The 21236-nt window shown below is 45.5% G+C and overlaps 1 protein-coding gene across 1 annotated transcript; it reads right to left on the bottom strand.

Annotated features, from left to right (window-relative positions):
• Positions 1–6130: 6130 nt before the first annotated feature.
• rnf182 (ring finger protein 182) lies at positions 6131–7841 on the bottom strand. Its single transcript, XM_028790898.2, has one exon. It carries the CDS (start codon positions 7134–7136, stop codon positions 6390–6392), a length of 747 nt encoding a protein of 248 aa, XP_028646731.1. The 5' UTR covers positions 7137–7841; the 3' UTR covers positions 6131–6389.
• Positions 7842–21236: the final 13395 nt, after the last annotated feature.

Here is a 21236-nt window from a genome sequence, read left to right as displayed (position 1 = left end):
CGCTGCAGTCCGCTTTCTTGCTGTCAAGCAAATTGAAAACGTGCTGTGTGCGAAGTGAACACCCACTGCCACCAGAGGGCGACAGACTCAAGCACCATAACCAACAGAAAGCAAGAAGCCTTGCGTCACAAGCGCATGAGGATCTACAGATTTTCCATAATTCAGTTCAGCAGGCTTATTTGGCCTAAAGAGGGAGACGGTTATGGAGAGGATGGAGATCCTAGCAGCTGCTCATTTCAACTGGTTTCTCAGATTTTTTTTTCCATTTATTCAACATTTAATGTGTAGCTTTTTCCACACTGAGAAGCTACCGTGTAAAAGACGTTGAATGTTCTTTTCTCGGCAGTGTAAAAAGTTCAGGAGGCAAACGGGCAAACAAAGGCATTCACGGTCCTGACAGTTTAACTACGGCCAAAAAAATTTGGATCTGCAAAACAGTTTGACCTTCATCTCAAATCACAATTCCAGCATGGACAATTCATGGATTTAGTCATTTAACATGAGGGAGATTCAAAAAGGGGCGGCACGGTGGCGCAGTGGGTAGCGCTCCTGCCTCGCAGTTAGGAGACCCGGGTTTTCCCGTGTCTGCGTGATTTTTCCTCCCATAGTCCAAAAACATGCAGGTTAGGTGCACTGGCGATTCTAAATTGGTGTGGCTTGGTGTGTGGGTGTGGGTGTGTGTGCCCTGTGGTGAGCTGGCGCCCTGCCCGAGGTCTGTTTCCTGCCTTGCACCGTGTGTTAGCTGGGATTGGCTCCAGCAGACCCCCGTGACCCTGTAGTTAGGATATAGCAGGTTGGATCACGGATGGATGGATGGAGATTCAAAAAGTAAAGGCAACTAACCGTTGAATACTGATCACAGTGAGCAGATGAACATGGCCGTCCTATGACTTCTCCACTGTGGCCAGTCACCAATGTGCCACCAGCTTGACTTGGCAGGGCTTTCTAAGGGCAGCAAAGCCAGTAGCACTCTGTGCCTGGTACTTCATTTCTGCCATTCCCTGACCTTAAATTCTTGGATATTTGAGATTTGCCCCCCACCTTGGGATGGGGGGGGGGGATACCTGCATTTATCAGACCAAAAACCCACCTGGGCTTCCCCTGTGCCTTTGAGGGGTGGCTCTGAGGCTGAGGATCTGGGCTGGTAACTCGAAGGTTGCTGGTTTGAATCCTGGCAGTGACAGAAGGGATGCCACTCCGTTGGGCTCTTGAGCGAAGCCCTATACCTGCAGTTACTCCAGGGAGCGCTGTACAAAGAGCTGACCCTGCACTCTGACCCCAAAACTCTGAATAACTTCAGGTATGCGAAGAATAAATTCTGTACACAATAAACCGTAAATGGCAAATAAAGTTCATTATCATTATTATCATTCTGGCCTCAGGTAATGTGAAATAATTAGGGAGGTAAAAGCAGAGGCGCCACCAGCCCTCGGCATTCACAGCACTCCATCAGTCAGAGGTGTTTATGATGGGGTGGCTACATGGAAGTCAGTGTTGACTGAAAGACTACGACGGCCTGTGTGAAGTCTGCCAAATGGAATCTGAAGGACTCTGAGAGCACGAAGAGAAGGATTCTCTGGTCTGATGGGACAAAAATGGAAGTCTTTGGACAGAACTGTAAGCACTGTGTCTGCTCATCACCTGCCTACAATGCCACATCTACAGTCAAGCCTGGTGGTGGTGGTGGCAGCCTCATGTCACGAGGGTACAGGGAGACTGGCCAGAATTGTGGAAAGGGTTAAAGCAGCTAGAAACTGAAAACCTGCTACCTAAGAACGGGGTGATAGTTCACCTTCCATAATGATAATGACCTGAAGCACTCCGCCAAGATAACGCTGGAGTGGCTTTGGGATGAGACTCTGAGTGTCCTCGAGTGGCGCAGACAAAGCCCAGACTTAAACGGCGTAGAACATTTGTGAAGATGGCAGTTCACAGACGCTTCCCACCCTGTCTAATGGGACTGCAGATGATGTGCCAAGAAGAACTGGATCAACTGCCCAAATCCAGGTGTGCAAAGCTTGTAGAGACTTTACCAAAAAGCTGGAATTGCTGGAAAGGGGGCTTCTAGAAGCAAAGGAATTATGGGTCTGAAAACTTCCCTGAATGAGAGATTTCAGGTTTTTGATTTTGAATAAATTTGCAAACTTGTCACTTTGTCATTATCGGTTAAGGAGTAAAAATTGTCATTTTTAACCAGTTAAAATTAAGTGTACGACACAATAGGGTCCAGATGGTTTGACTTCGTGTTGCTCCCGGAGTCCCGAATGGGACACATGACCTGCATTGCGAGGGAGCGTCAGTCATGTCACTATGGCCATGTGGCACCATTACCCGAGGGTGATCCGGCTCATTGTTGAGGACCTGAGTGGCCAAGGGGATGCCCACATAACAACTGGCTGAAGCAGATAGAGGGTCATGTCTGGTGGGTGGGACTGGACTGAGTGTCTTCCTTTGCGGGGTTTGCCAACCACAATCCCAAACTGTTTCATTGTGTGGTGGGTATGCCAACATGCCGTACCAGTGCATGCTCCCCACCTGACCTGACTTGACAATAAAGTGTGCAGAAAGTGAAGGCGTCTGAAGATTTCTGAATGTTAGGATTCTTTAAAAACTAAATTCATATGCAATGACCCCCCCTCTCAGAATGAAATTTTTTCAGTTAGTAAAGAACGATTTAATGTAGCCGTTCGTTATTTTTAAGTGGACTGATTCTCCAATGAGCCCCCACAATCCCTGAAAGCTCTCTGCATTCATTCCAGGCCTGTTACATCAGCCTGGGCAATGCCAGTGTGACTGGGCGCGTCTCTGTAACCTCACTGACCCAGCATCCTTGGGTTGGCAGCACTGGCCTCTCTTCTTGCCTTGTCTGACCTCCTAGGGGGATTGATGCCAGCAGCAGAAAATGCTGGAATGTGGAAATTGTGGCAGCGGTTGTATGCCCGCCAGAATTGCCCCGCTGAGACCTGGCGCTGCCTGGCTTCTGAGGTTTGGTTCCCAGGGGTCTCTTTGATGAGGATGATTAGCCGATGGACTTGTGTGAGTGTAAATAGACTTGACTGGCACCCTGTTCTGCGATGGCTCCTTCCTGGCAGGGTGGGTCACCACCACCACCCCTTTAATTAGCCCGATTTGCAAAGGTGTCCGAGGCCAATCAGCCGGAATGACTACATGCCAGTGGCGCTCACATCCATTCCGATGACCTGCTTTGAACATTTGGGGAAAGAATAAGAGTGACTACAAGATGGACACCAATCCTCTCACAGTGCAAGCACAAGTGTAGGAGATGCTCTGCTGGACATCTTACATCACGTCTATTCTCTGTCCGAGAAGCCCATGATGGAACACAATTTCTGGAATTTTCTCCAGCATTTCATACCTTTCAGGTGTTCAGGTCATCACAATAAACTTGATCCGGAGCGTACGCCACCTCAGACTCCAAAACGATAATGTGCCAAGGCAGTGCTGGAGGGAGTGGCTTTGGGACAACTCCCTGAGTGTCCTCGAGTGTCCCAACCAAAGCCGAGACTTCAGTCCCATAGCACCTGTGTGGAGAGCCCTGAAGCTGGTAGGTCGCGGACCCCTTCCTTCCAAACTAACGGAGCTCAGAGTTACAAGCCTGCGTAGATAAGTATGCCCCCCCCCCACCACCCCACCCAATTTGTGGGACAGCAGCACATTTTTTTTTGGTGGGATGAGGATTCCTCCCATAGACCTTGCAGTAAGGAGATTGTGGGTTCATCCTGGGCCCCCCCAAACCGCCCCCCCCTCCCGATTGAGTAATTGTAATGTAATGAATTGCATAGGTGAATTTCAGTGGTGAATCCACCAGAGGGCGCTGTTACTTTGGGATGGAGCATCTCATGGCACATGACATGTGGACTGGGGGGGTCCACAGGTGGATGTGTTCAGTTGTGGAGTCCACTATGTAGAGTTATTAGCAGTATTGGGTTCAAGAGAGAGCAGTCTCTCTGTAAGCTCCTTTGTAGGGATTTGTCCACTCAGGGGATTATATTTTTTATTTGCTGGTTGGGGTCACTTAGTACAGCGCCAAGTGCTTCTTCATTTTTAGGGTTCAGCTATTAAGGGACAGTCACAGTGAAAGGGTTAATGGAGGAGGGGTCCCCACATTTGTACTCACAGCAGAACATTTTGTTAGTGGAGGTGAACTTCAGTGGTAAATCCACCAGGGGGAGCTTCCTTTTTTGTGGGGCATGTAGGAATATCTTATAGGAATGAGGTGGAGTTTTTGGGGAGTGGGGGTCCACAGATGGGTGCATTTTATTGGGGAGTCCACTAAGGAACGATTAATACTAGTATTGACTTATTAGATTTGAAAAGCAGGCTCAGTTGGGCATTTTAGGGGTCCACCCACCCACAGGATCATTTTAGGGATGCTCAGTGGGTTTTTGCATTTTTAGGGTTTAACTGTTGAACAAATCCAGTAGGGGGCGCTTATTTAAGGAGTAGTGGAATGTACATGAGGCGGCACGGTGGCGCAGTGGGTAGCGCTGCTGCCTCGCAGTTGGGAGACCTGGGGACCCGGGTTCGCTTCCCGGACCCTCCCTGTGTGGAGTTTGCATGTTCTCCCCGTGTCTGCGTGGGTTTCCTCCGGGCACTCCGGTTTCCTCCCACAGTCCAAAGACATGCTGGTTAGGTGGATTGGCGATTCTAAATTGGCCCTAGTGTGGGCTTGGTGTGCGGGTGTGTTTGTGTGTGTCCTGCGGTGGGTTGGCACCCTGCCCAGGATTGTTCCTGCCTTGTGCCCTGTGTTGGCTGGGATTGGCTCCAGCAGACCCCCGTGACCCTGTGTTCGGATTCAGCGGGTTGGAAAATGGATGGATGGAATGTACATGACCATCTTACTGGAGTTATTTGGGGCATTTGGGGGGGGGGTGAGGGTCCACAGAAGGGGGCATTTATTTGAAGGGGGGCCCACTATAGTTAGTGGAAGTGTTCACATCGGAAGTGCTGACTCATATGGTGACTTTTGGGGTTTGACTGCCTAGGGGGAGCAAGTCACCTGGAACAGCGTCCTTTTTAGGGTTTATAATTAGGGGGATGGCATTTAGAGGACAATTGTCCCCCTTATTTGTGGCACGGCAGAGCATTTTATCAATGAGGTGGCCGTTTCAGCCACAGGGTCTTTCAGTGGGGAATCCATTGGAGGGCAGCTTTTTTGGGGGATGTGTCGCATGCATCTTAGGATGGGGGTCCACAGAAGGGTGCATTTAGTTGGAGGGGGGCCACTGCAGAGAGATACTGAATCTGAAGTGATGACTGATATGGTGATTTTAGGGGGTCTGTCCACTTAGGGGATCTGGGGGTGGCAAGATGGGCAGGGATTATCTAGAATAGCAACGAGTAGTTGCTATATAAGAATTTGTACCCCCCCCCCCCCAATCCCCCCATGTGTGGCACAGCAGAATATTTCCTTAGTTGGGTGGTCATTTAACCCATAAATAAATACACCAGGGGGAGCGTTTTTTGTGTGGCACAGAGGAACATCTTATGGGGATGGGGGGGGGGTGATATGGGACATTTTGGGTGGGGGTCCATAAAAGGGTGCCTTAAGCTGGAGGGACAGAGGTAGTGGTAGGGTTAAGAGAGAGCAATATTTAGGATCCAAAGTGCAGCTTCAGGTGGGGATTTTAGGGGTTTGTCCATCAAGTGGGGGGGGGGGGGGCAGGTGGTTATTGGGCCTTTTTAGAGTTCCAACATTGGGGAAGAATCACAGGGAGAGCATCTATAGAAGTCTGTGCCCCACACTTGTAGCATGGCAGGGTATTTCAGGGGTGAATCCACCAGGGGGAGCTCTTGTGGCAGGTTTGGGTGGGATGTTTTAGGGGTGATATGAGACATATTGGGGTGGGGTGTCCATAGAAGGGTGCCTTGGGATGGAGTATTGGATCAGGAGAGAGCAATATTTAGGATGTCTATGTGGGTGCCTTAGGGATCATTTGGGGGGCTGAGGGGGGGGGGGGTCACTTAGCGTGTCACCAGGTGATTTTGGTTGATTTTTAGGGGTGAGAGTCACAAGCATATGTGGACCCCCTTTAGTTTGTATCTTTCTGCTAACGTGTGCCCAGCATGAATCCCACCGCTGACCCCAAGTACCTTGCTGAACAAGTCATTGGTTAAGATGCCAGATTTAGTAATTTTTGCACATACATTAGAACCTGAAATATAACAAAATTGCATACGAGTCCAAGGAGCTATAAAAGTCATGAAGTGGCTTACTGCTGTCACAGAGGAAGGCGAGGCGAGGGCCAATGTGGCACTAATGACACCCCGGCATGTCCAGCTCGTTTATCGCATTATTTTTAAAATGACCTTTTTAAACAACAGCCGGTGTCCTCATTCCAGTCTGAAAGAAAGGCACTATAAACTTCTTAGGAAGAGATGCAATCTAAGAGCTCGTGACAAAAGCATTGACAGAAGCCGTAGATAATAAAGATGAGCAGACTGGAAGGGACTAGGCTGACAAACACGATGCCCAAAGTGACCTCACGTAGCACCAACAGGTAGACGCCCAGGGGCAGCGAGCTGAAGTAGAGGAGGCCGAGCAGCCAGACCAGCACCCTGCCAGACGTCTGGCACAGCGAGGAGATGAAGTTGCGCAGTGCCCACCGGCGCGACATGGCGGCGATCGGGTTAAAGCCAGACGGCTGGTAGAGCTCGACGACCGGAGGGCCGGCGCCAGTCGCCTGGGCGGTGTCCCCCTGCACCTCCATGATGGTGATGACCAGGCAGTTGGATGACGAGTCGTGGGAAGGGTTGACAAAGGAGGTGAGCCTCTTGGGGCTGAGCAGCAGTTCGGCCGAGTTCTCCTGCAGGTAGCGGCCGCTCTTCTTGCCGAAGGTCAGGGCTGTCACGATGTTGTGGTCGTCGGGCAGCTCGGCCACCGCATCCCCTGACAGTAGGCAGGTCTCAAAGCGGCAGAAGGGGCAGGTGACCACGTGACGTGGCGGCTCCTCCAGGTCCACCAGCTTGGTCAGGCACTTGGCGCACATCCTGTGGCAGCACTCCAGCACCTTGGGTCTCCGACTCTTGAGGTTGTACTGGTTGTAGCAGATCTTACACTCCAGCTCCTCACTGCAGCTGGCGTCCACGGGCACCTCTGACATTGGCCCACTCATGTTCACCACCCCCCTCTCTTTCTCCTCTAGCAAGGGGGGCCTTTTAAAAGGCAGGAGGAACAACAGCGACCTGCATCATCTAGCAAAATGGAAAGCGCTCTGGGAATCCAGAAGGATTGTCATCTTTACAGGCGGATGGGCAAGCCAGGCGCACTGGGCTATTGATGGAGAGTGGGCACAGCCATGCCAGAGGGCTTTGGAGACCATCTGCAGAGAGAGAGAGAGAGATAAGAGGAGGCCATTGTTGAGTCCACACTGAGAACTGAAACAATGGCACAAAGCTGGCTCTGTGACTGTCCTGCTGGCACAAATGCCACCCAATTAGTGGCTCGGTCTGGGGTTTGTGCCAAAGCAATAATGATGAGTGTACCATATAGAGGGGCTGCTGCTTTTTTAATGAGGCCCCCAAACATTTACAACCTGCCACCCCTGCCCAACCCCCCAGGCCTTCCAAAAATCAACTTTCTCAGTGCACATCAACGACAGGTGCAGCAGCCACCAACAAAAATGCCATCCAGGACTCGTCACCTTCTTCCTCCAATGTGCTACTTACCACACAGTCACTTATGGACCCCCTCATCCTCTGACCAGCGCGCCGTCCGAGCAGCTCTTAACAGTCTGATACAACACAAAACGAACATTGTAGTGTGTTACTTAAAAATCATTGGGTATATAGCGCCTTTCATAGAGTGCGGCATGATTTAAACAAATTGTCATCGTAGCAAGAATTCTGTCAGTCAGTGAACAAGCAGCACCTGTCATCATGAGCACTAAGAGCCTGGAGTGTCCGCTCTGATCACTCATGGATCAGTCATTGCACATATAGCGCCTTTCACAAGAAACAGGAATATCCCACTTCTGCCATCTTGTGACCACAATGCTGTACAGAGCAACTGTCTTCAGAGCCTGAACTCTACTTTATGTAATAAACATGATGTACAGTATATACAGTAGTGCCTTTCACACACAGCGAACCACGTGACTTAAAAATCAATTCTCATTTCATTCAGATACAAGAAGTCAGGATTCTAATGCATGAGTCAGTGAGCTTTCACAGGGTGCCATCTGATTGAAATATTAATTGTCTTTATAAAAGAAATTCTAAAGCAACAGACATTCTGCATGTATATAGTGCCTTTCACAGAAAGACATATCATCCCTCTGGTTCCACCTTGTGACCTCAATGCTGCATATCCATCTATTACATAGTGCATTTTGGATCTATCTATCTCTCTATATATTATATGGCACCTTTCACATCTATCTATCTATCTATCTATCTATCTATCTATCTATCTATCTATCTATCTATCTATCTATCTATCTATCTATCTGTCTGTCTGTCTGTCTGTCTGTCTATCTATCTATCTATCTATCTATCTATCTATCTATCTATCTATTATATAGTGCCTTTCACATATATAGTACCTTTTCTATCTATCTATTATACAGCACCTTTCATATCTACCTATTATATAATGCCTTTTCTATATATCTCTCTATCTATTATATATCACCTTTCATATCTATCTATTTATCCTGCCAACTACGCTATCTATCTATCTATCTATATATATATCTATCATATAGTGCCTTTCACATAGATAGATAGATAGAAAAGGCACTACATATGTGAAAGGCACTATATGATAGATAGATAGATAGATAGATAGATAGATAGATAGATAGATAGATAGATAGACAGAGCCAACACAGGGCACAAGGCAGGAACTAATCCCGGGCAGGGTGTCAACCCACCGCAGGACACACACACAAACACACCCACACACCAAGCACACACTAGGGACAATTTAGAATCACCAATCCACCTAACCAGCATGTCTTTGGACTGTGGGAGGAAACCGGAGCGCCCGGAGGAAACCCACGCAGACACAGGGAGAACATGCAAACTCCACGCAGGGAGGACCCGGGAAGCGAACCCAGGTCCCCAGGTCTCCCAACTGCGAGGCAGCAGCGCTACCCACTGCGCCACCGTGCCGCCATCTATCTATCTATGTATGTATCTATTATATAGCACCTTTTCTATATATCTCTCTATTATACAGTATATCACCTTTCATATCTATCTATTTATCCTGCCAACTACGCTATCTATCTATCTATCTATCTATCTATCTATCTATCTATCTATCTATCTATCTATCTATCTATCTATCCTGCCAACTATGCTATCTATCTATCTATGTATCTATTATATAGCACCTTTTCTATATATCTCTCTATCTATTATATAGCACCTTTCATATCTATCTATTATATATTGCCTTTTATACATATTTCTCTATTATATAGCTCCTTTCATATCTACCTATTATATAATGCCTTTTCTATATATCTCTCTATCTATTATATATCACCTTTCATATCTATCTATCTATTATATAGCACCTTTCATATCTATCTATCTATTATATAGTGCCTTTCACATCTATCTATTTATTATATACTGTAAGGCCTTTTCTATATATTTCTCTATCATATAGCACCTTTCATATCTATCTATATATTATATAGTGCCTTTCATATCTATCTATCTATTATATAGCACCTTTCATATCTATCTATCTATTATATAGTGCCTTTCACATCTATCTATTTATTATATACTGTAAGGCCTTTTCTATATATTTCTCTATCATATAGCACCTTTCATATCTATCTATATATTATATAGTGCCTTTCATATCTATCTATCTATTATATAGCACCTTTCATATCTATCTATCTATTATATAGTGCCTTTCACATCTATCTATTTATTATATACTGTAAGGCCTTTTCTATATATTTCTCTATCATATAGCACCTTTCATATCTATCTATATATTATATAGTGCCTTTCATATCTATCTATCTATCTATTAGATAGCACCTTTCATATCTTGTCTTGGGGTACTCAAGGAGATCATCTATCTGAGCGCTTTATGAGTTAACAAATCAGTTCACGTGACCCTTGTACCACCCATTGTAAGTCTCGGGGGTCTTGTGCTCGGCTCCATCGTCTACAGCCAGGGTGTCAGCGGCTGCAAGTTTTTTTTTTGGTCTCAATAAAATATTTGAAAAGAGAAAGTGAAGGTCAATAAGAAATGTCGGTCTGCTGCGGTTTGTAAATTTGATTGCAGATCTCCAAAAAACAGTTTTGGAAATGACTGGTGTGGCCGAGTGACAACTCAAACAAGCACGCCGTGTAGAATTAAAAAAGCTAAATAGAAGGTTGGTTAGAGTGGAGGGTTATCGGGTGTGCGCCCCCCTAAGGTTGGTGTCTGCCTTGCGCCCGTTGCTGTCAGGATGGGCTGAGGCTCCCTGCGACACTGAATTGCGTTAAGCGGATTCAATAAATGACAATGACGAACACGGAAAGGACTTAATGCAGAGGCTACGCTGAGAACTGAATTGTTCCACGGGCATTTCTTATGTAAGCGCCTTGAGCACGGGAACGGCGCTATATAAATACAATGTATAACTACTACTACTACTAATAATAATAATAGTAATAATATTACTTCCACGCATATAACGTTGCCTTGTGTAACTGAATATTCCTAATTGGCTTTCTACGGTGCCCCATCCGTGCTGCCCTTGTCTCCCTTACGTGGTTCTCAAACAGGCGTATAAAATCCCCTTCCTACCCACTTGATGGAGAGTCCAGGTCGGTTGCTTTGCCCGTCAGTGGTCTCACTCCGCACACACCTCCAGTCTCCTTTGGTCGTCCGTGCCTCCCGTTATCTAAATCTTCACTTTGTTGCGCTCTACTCCAAGAATGGGAATGCAAAGAGCTGCGACCTCGGAAGTGACAGAGAGGACGAGGAGACGAAAGGCAAGTGCAGGGCTGCGCGACCCTCCACCCGGCATTCATCCAGCAGCGTTTCCGATAATGGGGGGTCCCGAGGGGTCGGTGCAATCCTGGCAGACAATAGCATGGCATCTAAGTGAGCCCGTCATGAACTGCCTCGGCATGACCTTATTTTCCCTTTTCAGCGTCTCATCTGGATCTTCTGCTTCACTGATCATGAAAAGAAGAACAAAAGAAAGAAAACGAAAAGAGACAAGTGGGCATTGGACGACAATGGCGGCAATCGACGGAGACATTAGCGAAACAGCAAGAATGAGAGGCGCTATAAGCCAACATGAAAATTAAACACATCCGAATGGGAACATCTCTGGGTGTTTAATAAGACCTCAACAATGGCGCTGCTCCTAGCAAAGCCCATTCGCTACATTTGGGAGTGTGCCAACTTTGCCAGTCAGTTTCACCCAGATACCCACTTTAGGCTAGTCAACATTCAACTGTAATTTTAAAAAGGGATGTGTCTTGTCACAGTACTGTAGTAGTGGCCCGATGACATTATTACCCTTTACAGTGCCCATTTAACATCACAGTGAACCCCATTCATTACATAAGAGAGTGTGCCAACTGTGCCAGTCAGTTCTACCCAGGTATCCACATTGGGCTGGGCAAGACTCGCCTATAACTTAACAATGGGTAGCTGTCATTTCTCAAAATTGTGACTTTTACGGTGCCTCAATGCCATTTAACCCTTTTAAGTGGCTACTAAACATCACAGTGAATCCTATTCATTAGATATGACAACGTGCCAACTTTCCCAGTCGATTTGACCCAGATCTTCATGTTGGCCCAGTCCAGCTCAGAACTAATTTAAAAAAAAGTCATTGGTATTTACTCAAAATTGGGAAAATTAGGGAGGCCCAATGCCACCTAACCCTTTACAGCACTCATTAAATGGCAGAGTTAATGTCATTCATTAACTGTGGAAATGTGCCAACTTTGCCAGTCACTTTCACTTGGGAACACACATTAAGCAAGGTGAAACTGAACTGAAATTTGAAAAAGGAATCTGTCTTGTGGGGCAGCACGGTGGCGCAGTGGGTAGCACTGCTGCCTCGCAGTTGGGAGATCTGGGGACCTGGGTTCGCTTCCCGGGTCCGCCCTGCGTGGAGTTTGCATGTTCTCCCCGTGTCTACGTGGGTTTCCTCCGGGCGCTCCGGTTTCCTCCCACAGTCCAAAGACATGCAGGTTAGGTGGATTGGCGATTCTAAATTGGCCCTAGTGTGTGCTTGGTGTGTGTCCTGCAGTGGGTTGGCACCCTGCCTGGGATTGGTTCCCTGCCTTGCGCCCTGTGTTGGCTGGGATTGGCTCCAGCAGACCCCCGTGACCCTGTGTTCGGATTCAGCGGGTTGGAAAATGGATGGATGGATGGAATCTGTCTTGTCACAATACTGCAATAATGAGGACATTCTAATGCCATGTAACACTTAACAGTGTGCGTTAAACATTACAGTAATTCCTGTTCATTAGATAGGAGTGTGCCAACATTGCCAGTCAATTTGACCCAGATCCCCACACTGATCTGGACAAACTTTAAACTATCTTTAAAAAGGCATTGGTATTTACTCAAAATCTTGAAAAGGGTGGCTGCCCAATTCCATTTAAGCATTTACAGTGCCCACAGTTAATGTCATTCGTTAGATACCAGCTGTGCTGCCCATCTAAGAGGGGTTGGAATCATAAACAATCAAAGTAGGCTTCAGCGTTAACACTTGCAGCACTCCATGTATTGGAACGTATTTTGTAATGCATGAATTACTAAAATGCATTACATTTGTCATTCCAACAGATGACGCATCACAAACACTTGTAGTAATAAAATGCATTATTACAAATATTTGTAATGCGCCATCTGTTGGAATGACAAGTACAGTGCATATGTTTGTCTGTTATGCCATTTGGTATAGGATTCGTAAAAGCAATGTTAATGTTTGTAATGCACCATCTGTTGGAATAACAGAGATATAGCAACTGGGCAAACACAGATGTTTATTGTTATGTTAAGGTAGATGGGAAGGTGCCATCTTTCCCAGTCAGTTTGTCCTAAATTACCCACATTAGGCTGGGCAAAACTCAATTGCAAAAATTTTATTACAACAAATGTGTGTGATGTGCCATCTGTTGGAATGGCATAGACATAGCAACCAAATGGACACACAAATAAACATACACACAAATGCTTACTGTTTTATTAAGGTGGGTGGGAATGTACCAACTTTGCCAGTCAATTTCACTTGGGAACACACATTAAGCAAGGTGAAACTGAACTGAAATTTGAAAAAGGAATCTGTCTTGTCACAATACTGCAATAATGGGGGCATTCTAATGCCATGTAACACTTAACAGTGTGCATTAAACATTACAATAATTCCTATTCATTAGATATGAGTGTGCCAACATTGCCAGTCAATTTGACCCAGATCCCCACACTGATCTGGACAAACTTTAAACTATCTTTAAAAGGCATTGGTATTTACTCAAAATCTTGAAAATGATGGCTTCCCAATTCCATTTAAGCATTTACAGTGCCCACAGTTAATGTCATTCATTAGATACCAGCTGTGCTGCCCATCTAAGAGGGGTTGAAATCATAAACAATCAACGTAGGCCTCAGCGTTAACATTTGCAGCTTAACATTTGCAGTTTAACAGATGTGTGTGATGTGCCATCTGTTGGAACGGCATAGACATAGCAACCAAATGGACACACGGATACACAGACACACAAATGCTTACTGTTTTATTAAGATGGGTGGGAATGTGCCAACTTTGCCAGTCAATTTGACTCAGGTACCCACACTGGGCTTGGCAAAACTCAACTGGAAGCATTTTATTACTACCAAAGTTTGTGATGCACCATCTGTTGGAATTACAGAGACATAGCAACTGAACGGACACACAGATACACAGACCCACAAATGCTTACTGTTTTATTAAGGTAGATGGGAATGCGCCAACTTTAGAAGTCAATTTGACTCAAGTACCCACACTGGGCTGGGCAAAACTCAATATGCAAGCATTTTTTTACTGCAAAAGTATGTGATGTGCCATCTGTTGGAATGACAGAGACGTAGCAACCAAACTATCACCCAGATACACAGACACCGCAGAGGCTTATAGTTTTATTAATATGAATTGGAATGTGCCAACTTTAGAAGTTAATTTGACCCAGGTACCCACATTGGGATGGGCAAAACTCAACTGCAGTTTAACAAAGGCATCTGTGTTTCCTCACAACTGTGAAAATGAGGGTGGCCCGATGCCATTTAACCCATTACTGTGCCGCATTAAACAGCACAGTAAATCTCATTCATTGGATATGGAAGTGTGCCATCTCTAATAGTCAACGTGACCCAGGTGCCCACATTGGGCTGGGCAACACTCAACTGCAGTTTAATAAAGATATCTGTCTTGTCACAAAACAATGAAAATGAAGGTGGCACAACATGCTGTAACTCGTTTGTGTCCATGCAGGGCCAGACATGGAGTACGGACTTTATAGGCTTCTAACTTCTAAAGCTCAATGTGTGTGTCTGTGTCTGTTCTTTACACAATTCCTCTCCCATTGTCCGATCTCAACATGATATCCACCTGACTACATTGGAACCCAGCATTTGGACTCTGGGGGGTACATTGGGGGTCCTTATTATTGTGAATTTCCCCTTGGGATTAATAAAGTATCTATCTATCTATCTATCTATCTATCTATCTATCTATCTATCTATCTATCTATCTATCTATCTATCTATCTATCTATTATATAGTGCCTTTCATATCCATCTATCTATCTATCTTATTACTGCAACTGAAGTGCCTTGAACATGGGAAAGGCGCTATATAAATAAATGTTTATTATTATTATTGTGCTTTAAAGACTATGCCTTTTTCCTGGGCTTTGAGATCCTAATGGAATTTGTCTCCAGGATGGCCCACTTTAAGAACCGCCATTTGTCGAAGTTTTTGAGTTCAACCTTCACTTACTCCTACCCGCTGCTAGTTCATATATGCGGACATGGAGGAATATTTTGTCTTGCTGTTGATTAACGTTGAGTACACAACGGATCTGCACGCCTGGTGGGGATATCCTTCACAGAGCAGGAAAACCAGAATGTTGGATGACTAACCAGAATGGAGAGCCAACTGGACCAGCATGGTTAGCGGTCACTTTCCCGGTCCGGAGGCCAACAGAAATGAGGGACACGGATGACAGTTCTTTTCTGGATTTACGTTCTTGTCCTGTACCTGCTTGTTCACGTGATTTCGTTTTCTTGTGAGGTTCGCCCTCCTTGATCACTTCAGATCTTCACGCAAACACCAGGGATGGGGTAGGACAAAACTTTACATTTCACTCCGAGGGGATTTTCATTCCAGTCCACCATCATCATCATCATTTGCACATCTTATACCGGACTTTTGCTGCGTGTGTTTACCGTTTTGTGCTCCGTGTTTTGCTGGCTTTCATTATGTTCAGCGTTCATTAAGTAACTATCACCTTCAGGAGGAACTGGGTGGGCTGTGCATGCATGTTGTTTGTTAAAATATTTCTGAGGACTTCTGAGGGAAGCACCAAAGCAGGCATAGAGGTCCCGACTGGCAGGAAATGGAAGGCCCACAAAGAGCTGGGATTGAATTGGCAGCATCTCAATTGAGGCATAGGGCACTGCTGGGAATATTGGGCACACAGGGCTGGGCACACAGGGCTGGGCAGGTCCTCAAGGCAAAGAAAAGACAAAGAAAGGCAGCAACTCATCCAGGAGGAAGGAGGAGACACGCGTGAGTAGAATGGTAGGGATGAGGCAGCAGGGGGCCTGGACTAGGTGGGAGAGTGCGCTGGAGTGGGTGGTTCCCTGGTCTGATGTCTGGCGGGTAGAATGCCAGCGTTCAAAATTCCTGCTCCAGGTGGTGGGAGATGTCTTACCAAATCTAGCAAAACATCATGCCTGTGGCAGGAGTGAGGCACCGACTTACCTCTTCTGCTCAGGATGGGGGTCATTAAAACACGTCCTCAGCAGCTGTCCTAAAGCCCTGGGAGATGGTCACCATCATCAGCGACATGGCCGGGTGTTTAGAGCAGTGGTGACTCCTGTCTCCTTGGCCATCCTCACCCACCTAGCAGGAACATCATCTTTGTGAGGGCAGGTGAAGAGCCCCCATATAAAAATCACAGGCAGGCTCACTTCATTCTGAGCAAGACTGGCAGCTAATGAAGAATGTGAATTTCCCATTGGGATTAATAAAGTATCTATCTATCTATCTATCTATCTATCTATCTATCTATCTATCTATCTATCTATCTATCTATCTATCTATCTATCTATCTATGATATAGTGCCTTTCACATCTATCTATCTATCTATCTATCTATCTATCTATCTATCTATCTATCTATCTATCTATCTATCTATGATATAGTGCCTTTCACATCTATCTATCTATCTATCTATCTATCTATCTATCTATCTATCTATCTATCTATGATATAGTGCCTTTCACATCTATCTATCTATCTATCTATCTAATGGTGGAGCGGAGTAAACATCTTAACTATCTGGCGCTTGTCACATTAATGTCACGACGGTCAGACAATGTTGTGCCCTCAGGAGCCATGAAACAACTGGCAGTCATGGAGCTCACTGTGCCCTGGGAGGATCACATGGAGGAAGTACACCAAGCACGAGGACCTGCGAGAGCAGCGCCAGGGACAAGGATTGGCGAGGTCATTGCCTACCAGTGGAAGTGGGTTTTGGGCGCTTTGGGACACTGGAGAGTCTTCACTCTGCCAGGCATGAAAAAAGGAAGAGCCATCACAGAACTGAACAGGAAGAGCCTCGAGATGGCTCTGGATAAAGAGGAGCTATTGGGACGTAAGTCAGGAGGGAACTGATCATCCATGGATGGGTCGCCTGGGTGAGGCTGTCTGATGTCAGGAGACCCAAAGTACCCCCAGGATATGTCACTGGTGGTGCATCCACAGGCCGTATTTCTACATCACATTTGTATTCTTTATTGTCAATTCACTTATTATGTGTCACCTGTCAGAGGCAGAGGGGGGTACCTCCATGTCAACTCATCCCACCTTTGGACCTCATCGTCACAGATCTTCATGAAACTTGGCCTGCTGGTTTTCCGCTGATCACTAACTGCTGTTCAGCAGCATTGTAAGGAATCGTGGCCATGATGGACGCTTCAGATAAGGAGTGACAGAGAGCTCAGCAACAAAACAAGGACCACATTATCTGGAGATATTCAGGATATTATAATGTGGCTTTAGTAGAAAAATTGGCCAATTTAAAATACACATTTCTTCAATATTCAATTTTTAATATTACAATCACTCATTACATGGGAATTTTTATTTTTGGGGATAGCATATTAGTTACGGAAAATATAGTGTGTGCTGGAAAAGAGCTTTGAAATGATACGAGAACCATTTCTGTGCAACTCATATGTAGGGGGAAATAACCAGTCAAAGTCATAACCCCCCACCCCCCGCACCCCCCAATACGTTCAGACCTTGTTAGCTCAAATCTCCCTTCATATTCATCAAGGACACGGGACATTTCGGTTCCATCAGTTACTCACATGGCCAAATCAGCACGCCAAGTTTCGATAAAATCTGTGATGATGGGGTCCAAAAGTGGGACAATTTGACATGAAGTTACCCAGATGTGCAAACTGGAACCAAGGATGAGTGCAATCCGGGGGGTCCCTGAAGTAAATCAAACAAATCACCGCTTCAGGATGGCGTAGATCTGAACGTCTTGCCATCGCTGGCCTATGCTGTTGAACATATTCATGGATACTTACATTTGCTGGGGTCCTGAACCCCTAACCTCCATGAGTCACGAGGGCTTATTGTATAAGGATAGGAAAGGCTCTACATAAATAATAATAATAATAATAATAATAATAATAATAATTGTTGTCATATGCAGAAATCGAAAGTCCACCTTATGAGAAGGATTTAGGAGTCATGGTGGACTTGTCAGTATTATATTAAGAAGCCATTAAGAAAGCTAACAGAATGTCAGGTTATATAGTGCCTTGATGTGTGGAGTACAAGTCACAGAAGGTTCTGCTCAATCTTTATAACACACTGGTGAGGCATCATCTGGAGTCCTGGGTGCAGTTTGGGTCTCCAGGCTACAAAAAGGACATAACAGCACTAGAGAAGGTCCAGAGATAAGCGACCAGGCTGATTCAGGGCTACAGGGGATGAGTGATGAGGAAAGATTAAAAGAGCTGAGCCTAAGTCTCAAGTTAGTTTTGGTCTTGTTAGGGCTGAAAACACAATGGGAGGTCTGAAAATCGAAAGTTCGCCCTATGAGAAGGACTTAGAAGTCATAGTGAATATAACACCTATCAAATGACAGTGTTCAGAAGCTATTAAGAAGACTAAAAGAATGTCAGGTTATATAGCACCTTGATATGTGGAGTACAAGTCACAGGAGGCTCTGCTCAGGCTTTATAACACACTGGTGAGGCCTCATCTGGAGTCCTGGGTGCAGTTTGGGTCTCCAGGCTACAAAAAGGACATAGCAGCACAAGAGAAGGTCCAGAGATAAGTGACCAGGCTGATTCAGGACTACAGGGGATGAGTGATGAGGAAAGATTAAAAAAGCTGAGCCCATCACTTGCATTAAGTTTAGGTCTTGTTAGGACTGGATACACAATGGAAGGTCTGAAAATCAAAAGTACACCCTATGAGAAGGACTTAGGAATCGTAGTGAACATAACTCCTACCAACTGCCAGACAGTGTTCAGAAGCCATTAAGAAGGCTAATAGAATGAGCATGGGAAAGGCGCTATATAAATACAATTATTATCATTGTAATTAAAAGGACTTGGACAGCAGACAGTGTTGAGGAGATTTATAGCAGATGAAGCTTAACGTCAGTAAATATAAAGTATTGTGTGTAGGATGTAAAAATGTGAGGTTTGAATACACAATGGCAGGTCTGAACATTGAGAGTCCACCTTATGAGAAGGATTTAGGAGTCGTAGTGGACTCTAAGCTATCAACTGTTAGACAGAAGCCATTAAGACAAAAAGGACATAGCAGCACAAGAGAAGGTCCAGAGAAGAGCGACTAGGCTGAGTCCAGGGCTAAACAGGATGAGTTATGAGGAAAGATGGAAAGATCTGAGCCTTTACAGAGATGAAGAGGAGACCTGAGTGAAGTGTTTAAAACAATGAAGTGAATTAGTGCAGTGGATTGAGACGGTGACTTTAAAATGAGTTCATCAAGAACACGGGGACACAGTAGAACATTAGAACAGTCTGGATGAGAACAGGCCATTCGGTCCAACAATGCTCACCTGTCCTTCTTCTAAAATGACATCAAGTAGAGTTTTGAAAGACCCTGAATTCCTTGTGTCCACCACAGTACTTAGTAATGAATTCCATGTGTGTGTTTTTCTCTGTGTGAAGAAAACTTCCTAATGTTTGTGCAGCATGTACCCTTAAAAGGTTTACAGCGCAACTTCGTTATTTTGGACAGGACGGTTGGGCTGAATGGCCTGTTCTCATCCAGAGTGTTCCAACTGTGTCCCCGTGTTCTTGATGAACTCATTTTAAAAATCACCGCACACGGCTTCGTGTGGTCCAGCACGTGAGAACGTCGATGCTGATGTGTTATGAAACTTTCATGACATTTGTAACTTCAGTGCAATTGAAGTGTATCTGACGCCCCCTCCCCCCCCTTCCCTTGGTGACATCCTGCCCATCCTCCTCTGTCACGGGAGAGTGACATCATCTCCAAGCGGACATCCCAGCCGCCTGCTTTTAACTGAGAGTCACAGGCTTTAATAATTGATTGGGCTTCGCTGCCAGCTTTTCCTCAGGTGACGCGGCTCGTGTCCGAGTCCGCTGGGCAGACCAGCAGATGCTCGTTGTGCCACTCAGGTGTGACAGGACATGCTGTGTGCCTCTATGAGTGTGACAATCGTTTAATACGCGGACGTGAGCAGGCACCCCGGGGAGAGAAAAAAAAAAAACAGGACATATTCCGGTGGCCACATTTACACGGGGAACCCCCCGGCAGACACTCAATTCACTCGACTCAACACCGATACACTTTAATATAAAAATGGGGTCTTTAATTGAAAACGATCTCCGTCCGCGCTGGTGTTTTCACTTCGTTTACAAAAGTATCTGAGCCCACACTGCTGCATGTCCATGAACGGCAGAAATGAGTCTCCGTTTTTACCCTTCATCCACACTTCCCTGGCGTTTTTAATAAAAATGGAGATTGTTTAGAAAAAGCCCTCCAGGACCACCTAATGCTGAAAACACCGACTTGACATTGGAGTGTGGAGGAGTGAAAACGCAGACTCCGATTAGTGTGTGGCCCTCCTCTGATTGGCTCCTGCTCACTGCAACGCCTCAATTCCCTGATTGGTCACGTGACAGTCCGGCTTGGCTCCACCCTCCCTCTTGGACCCGAAACCGTCGAGAACCGAGAGGAGCCGCGCGCAAATGAGGACACACGTGTGCAGCAAGGGGTAAGTGAAGAAAATGTCACGGACTTTTATTAAAATCACAAAGGCAAACAGAGTTCAGAAAAGTAGCGCGGCGCGTCCCACTCTTCAGGAAATAAATCCGTAAAGTCCACGTGCATGTGGGGGTTAAAAACAAGTCGAGGAATAATCCATTAAAACAAGCAGGGGTCTGCTCCAAATAACTTTCATGAGCCCTGGTGTGCCCCTTTCTAAAACCGACATCTCCTCTGCGGACTCCACATGGCACCATGCAGACAGAGGGGACGTCCTGCCGACGGGCACTGCCAGCATATTTCTCATAGGCTCAGATCCCCGCTGTCCATAGGCTGCCATACCTCGTCTTGCACCTCAAAGTATCAGCCTGTCAATCCCTCGGTCCACCACAATAAACACCTGCACAAAATCTGCAGACCTCTTTCCCTTCAAACGGTTCAAGTGTTCACAACTTTAAACAAATCAAAACAACACAGATAGATAGATAGATAGAAAAGGCACTATATAATATAGATAGATAGATAGAAAAGGCACTATATAATATAGATAGATAGATAGATAGATAGATAGATAGATAGATAGATAGATAGATAGATAGATAGATAGATAGATATGAAAGGCACTATATGATAGATAGATAGATAGATAGATAGATAGATAGATAGATAGATAGATAGATAGATAGATAGATAGATAGAAAAGGCACTATATGATAGATAGATAGATAGATAGATAGATA

Source organism: Erpetoichthys calabaricus, chromosome 6, assembly GCF_900747795.2.
Source record: "Erpetoichthys calabaricus chromosome 6, fErpCal1.3, whole genome shotgun sequence".
Lineage (NCBI taxonomy): Eukaryota > Metazoa > Chordata > Cladistia > Polypteriformes > Polypteridae > Erpetoichthys > Erpetoichthys calabaricus.
This window is presented reverse-complemented; position numbering and strand designations above follow the sequence as displayed.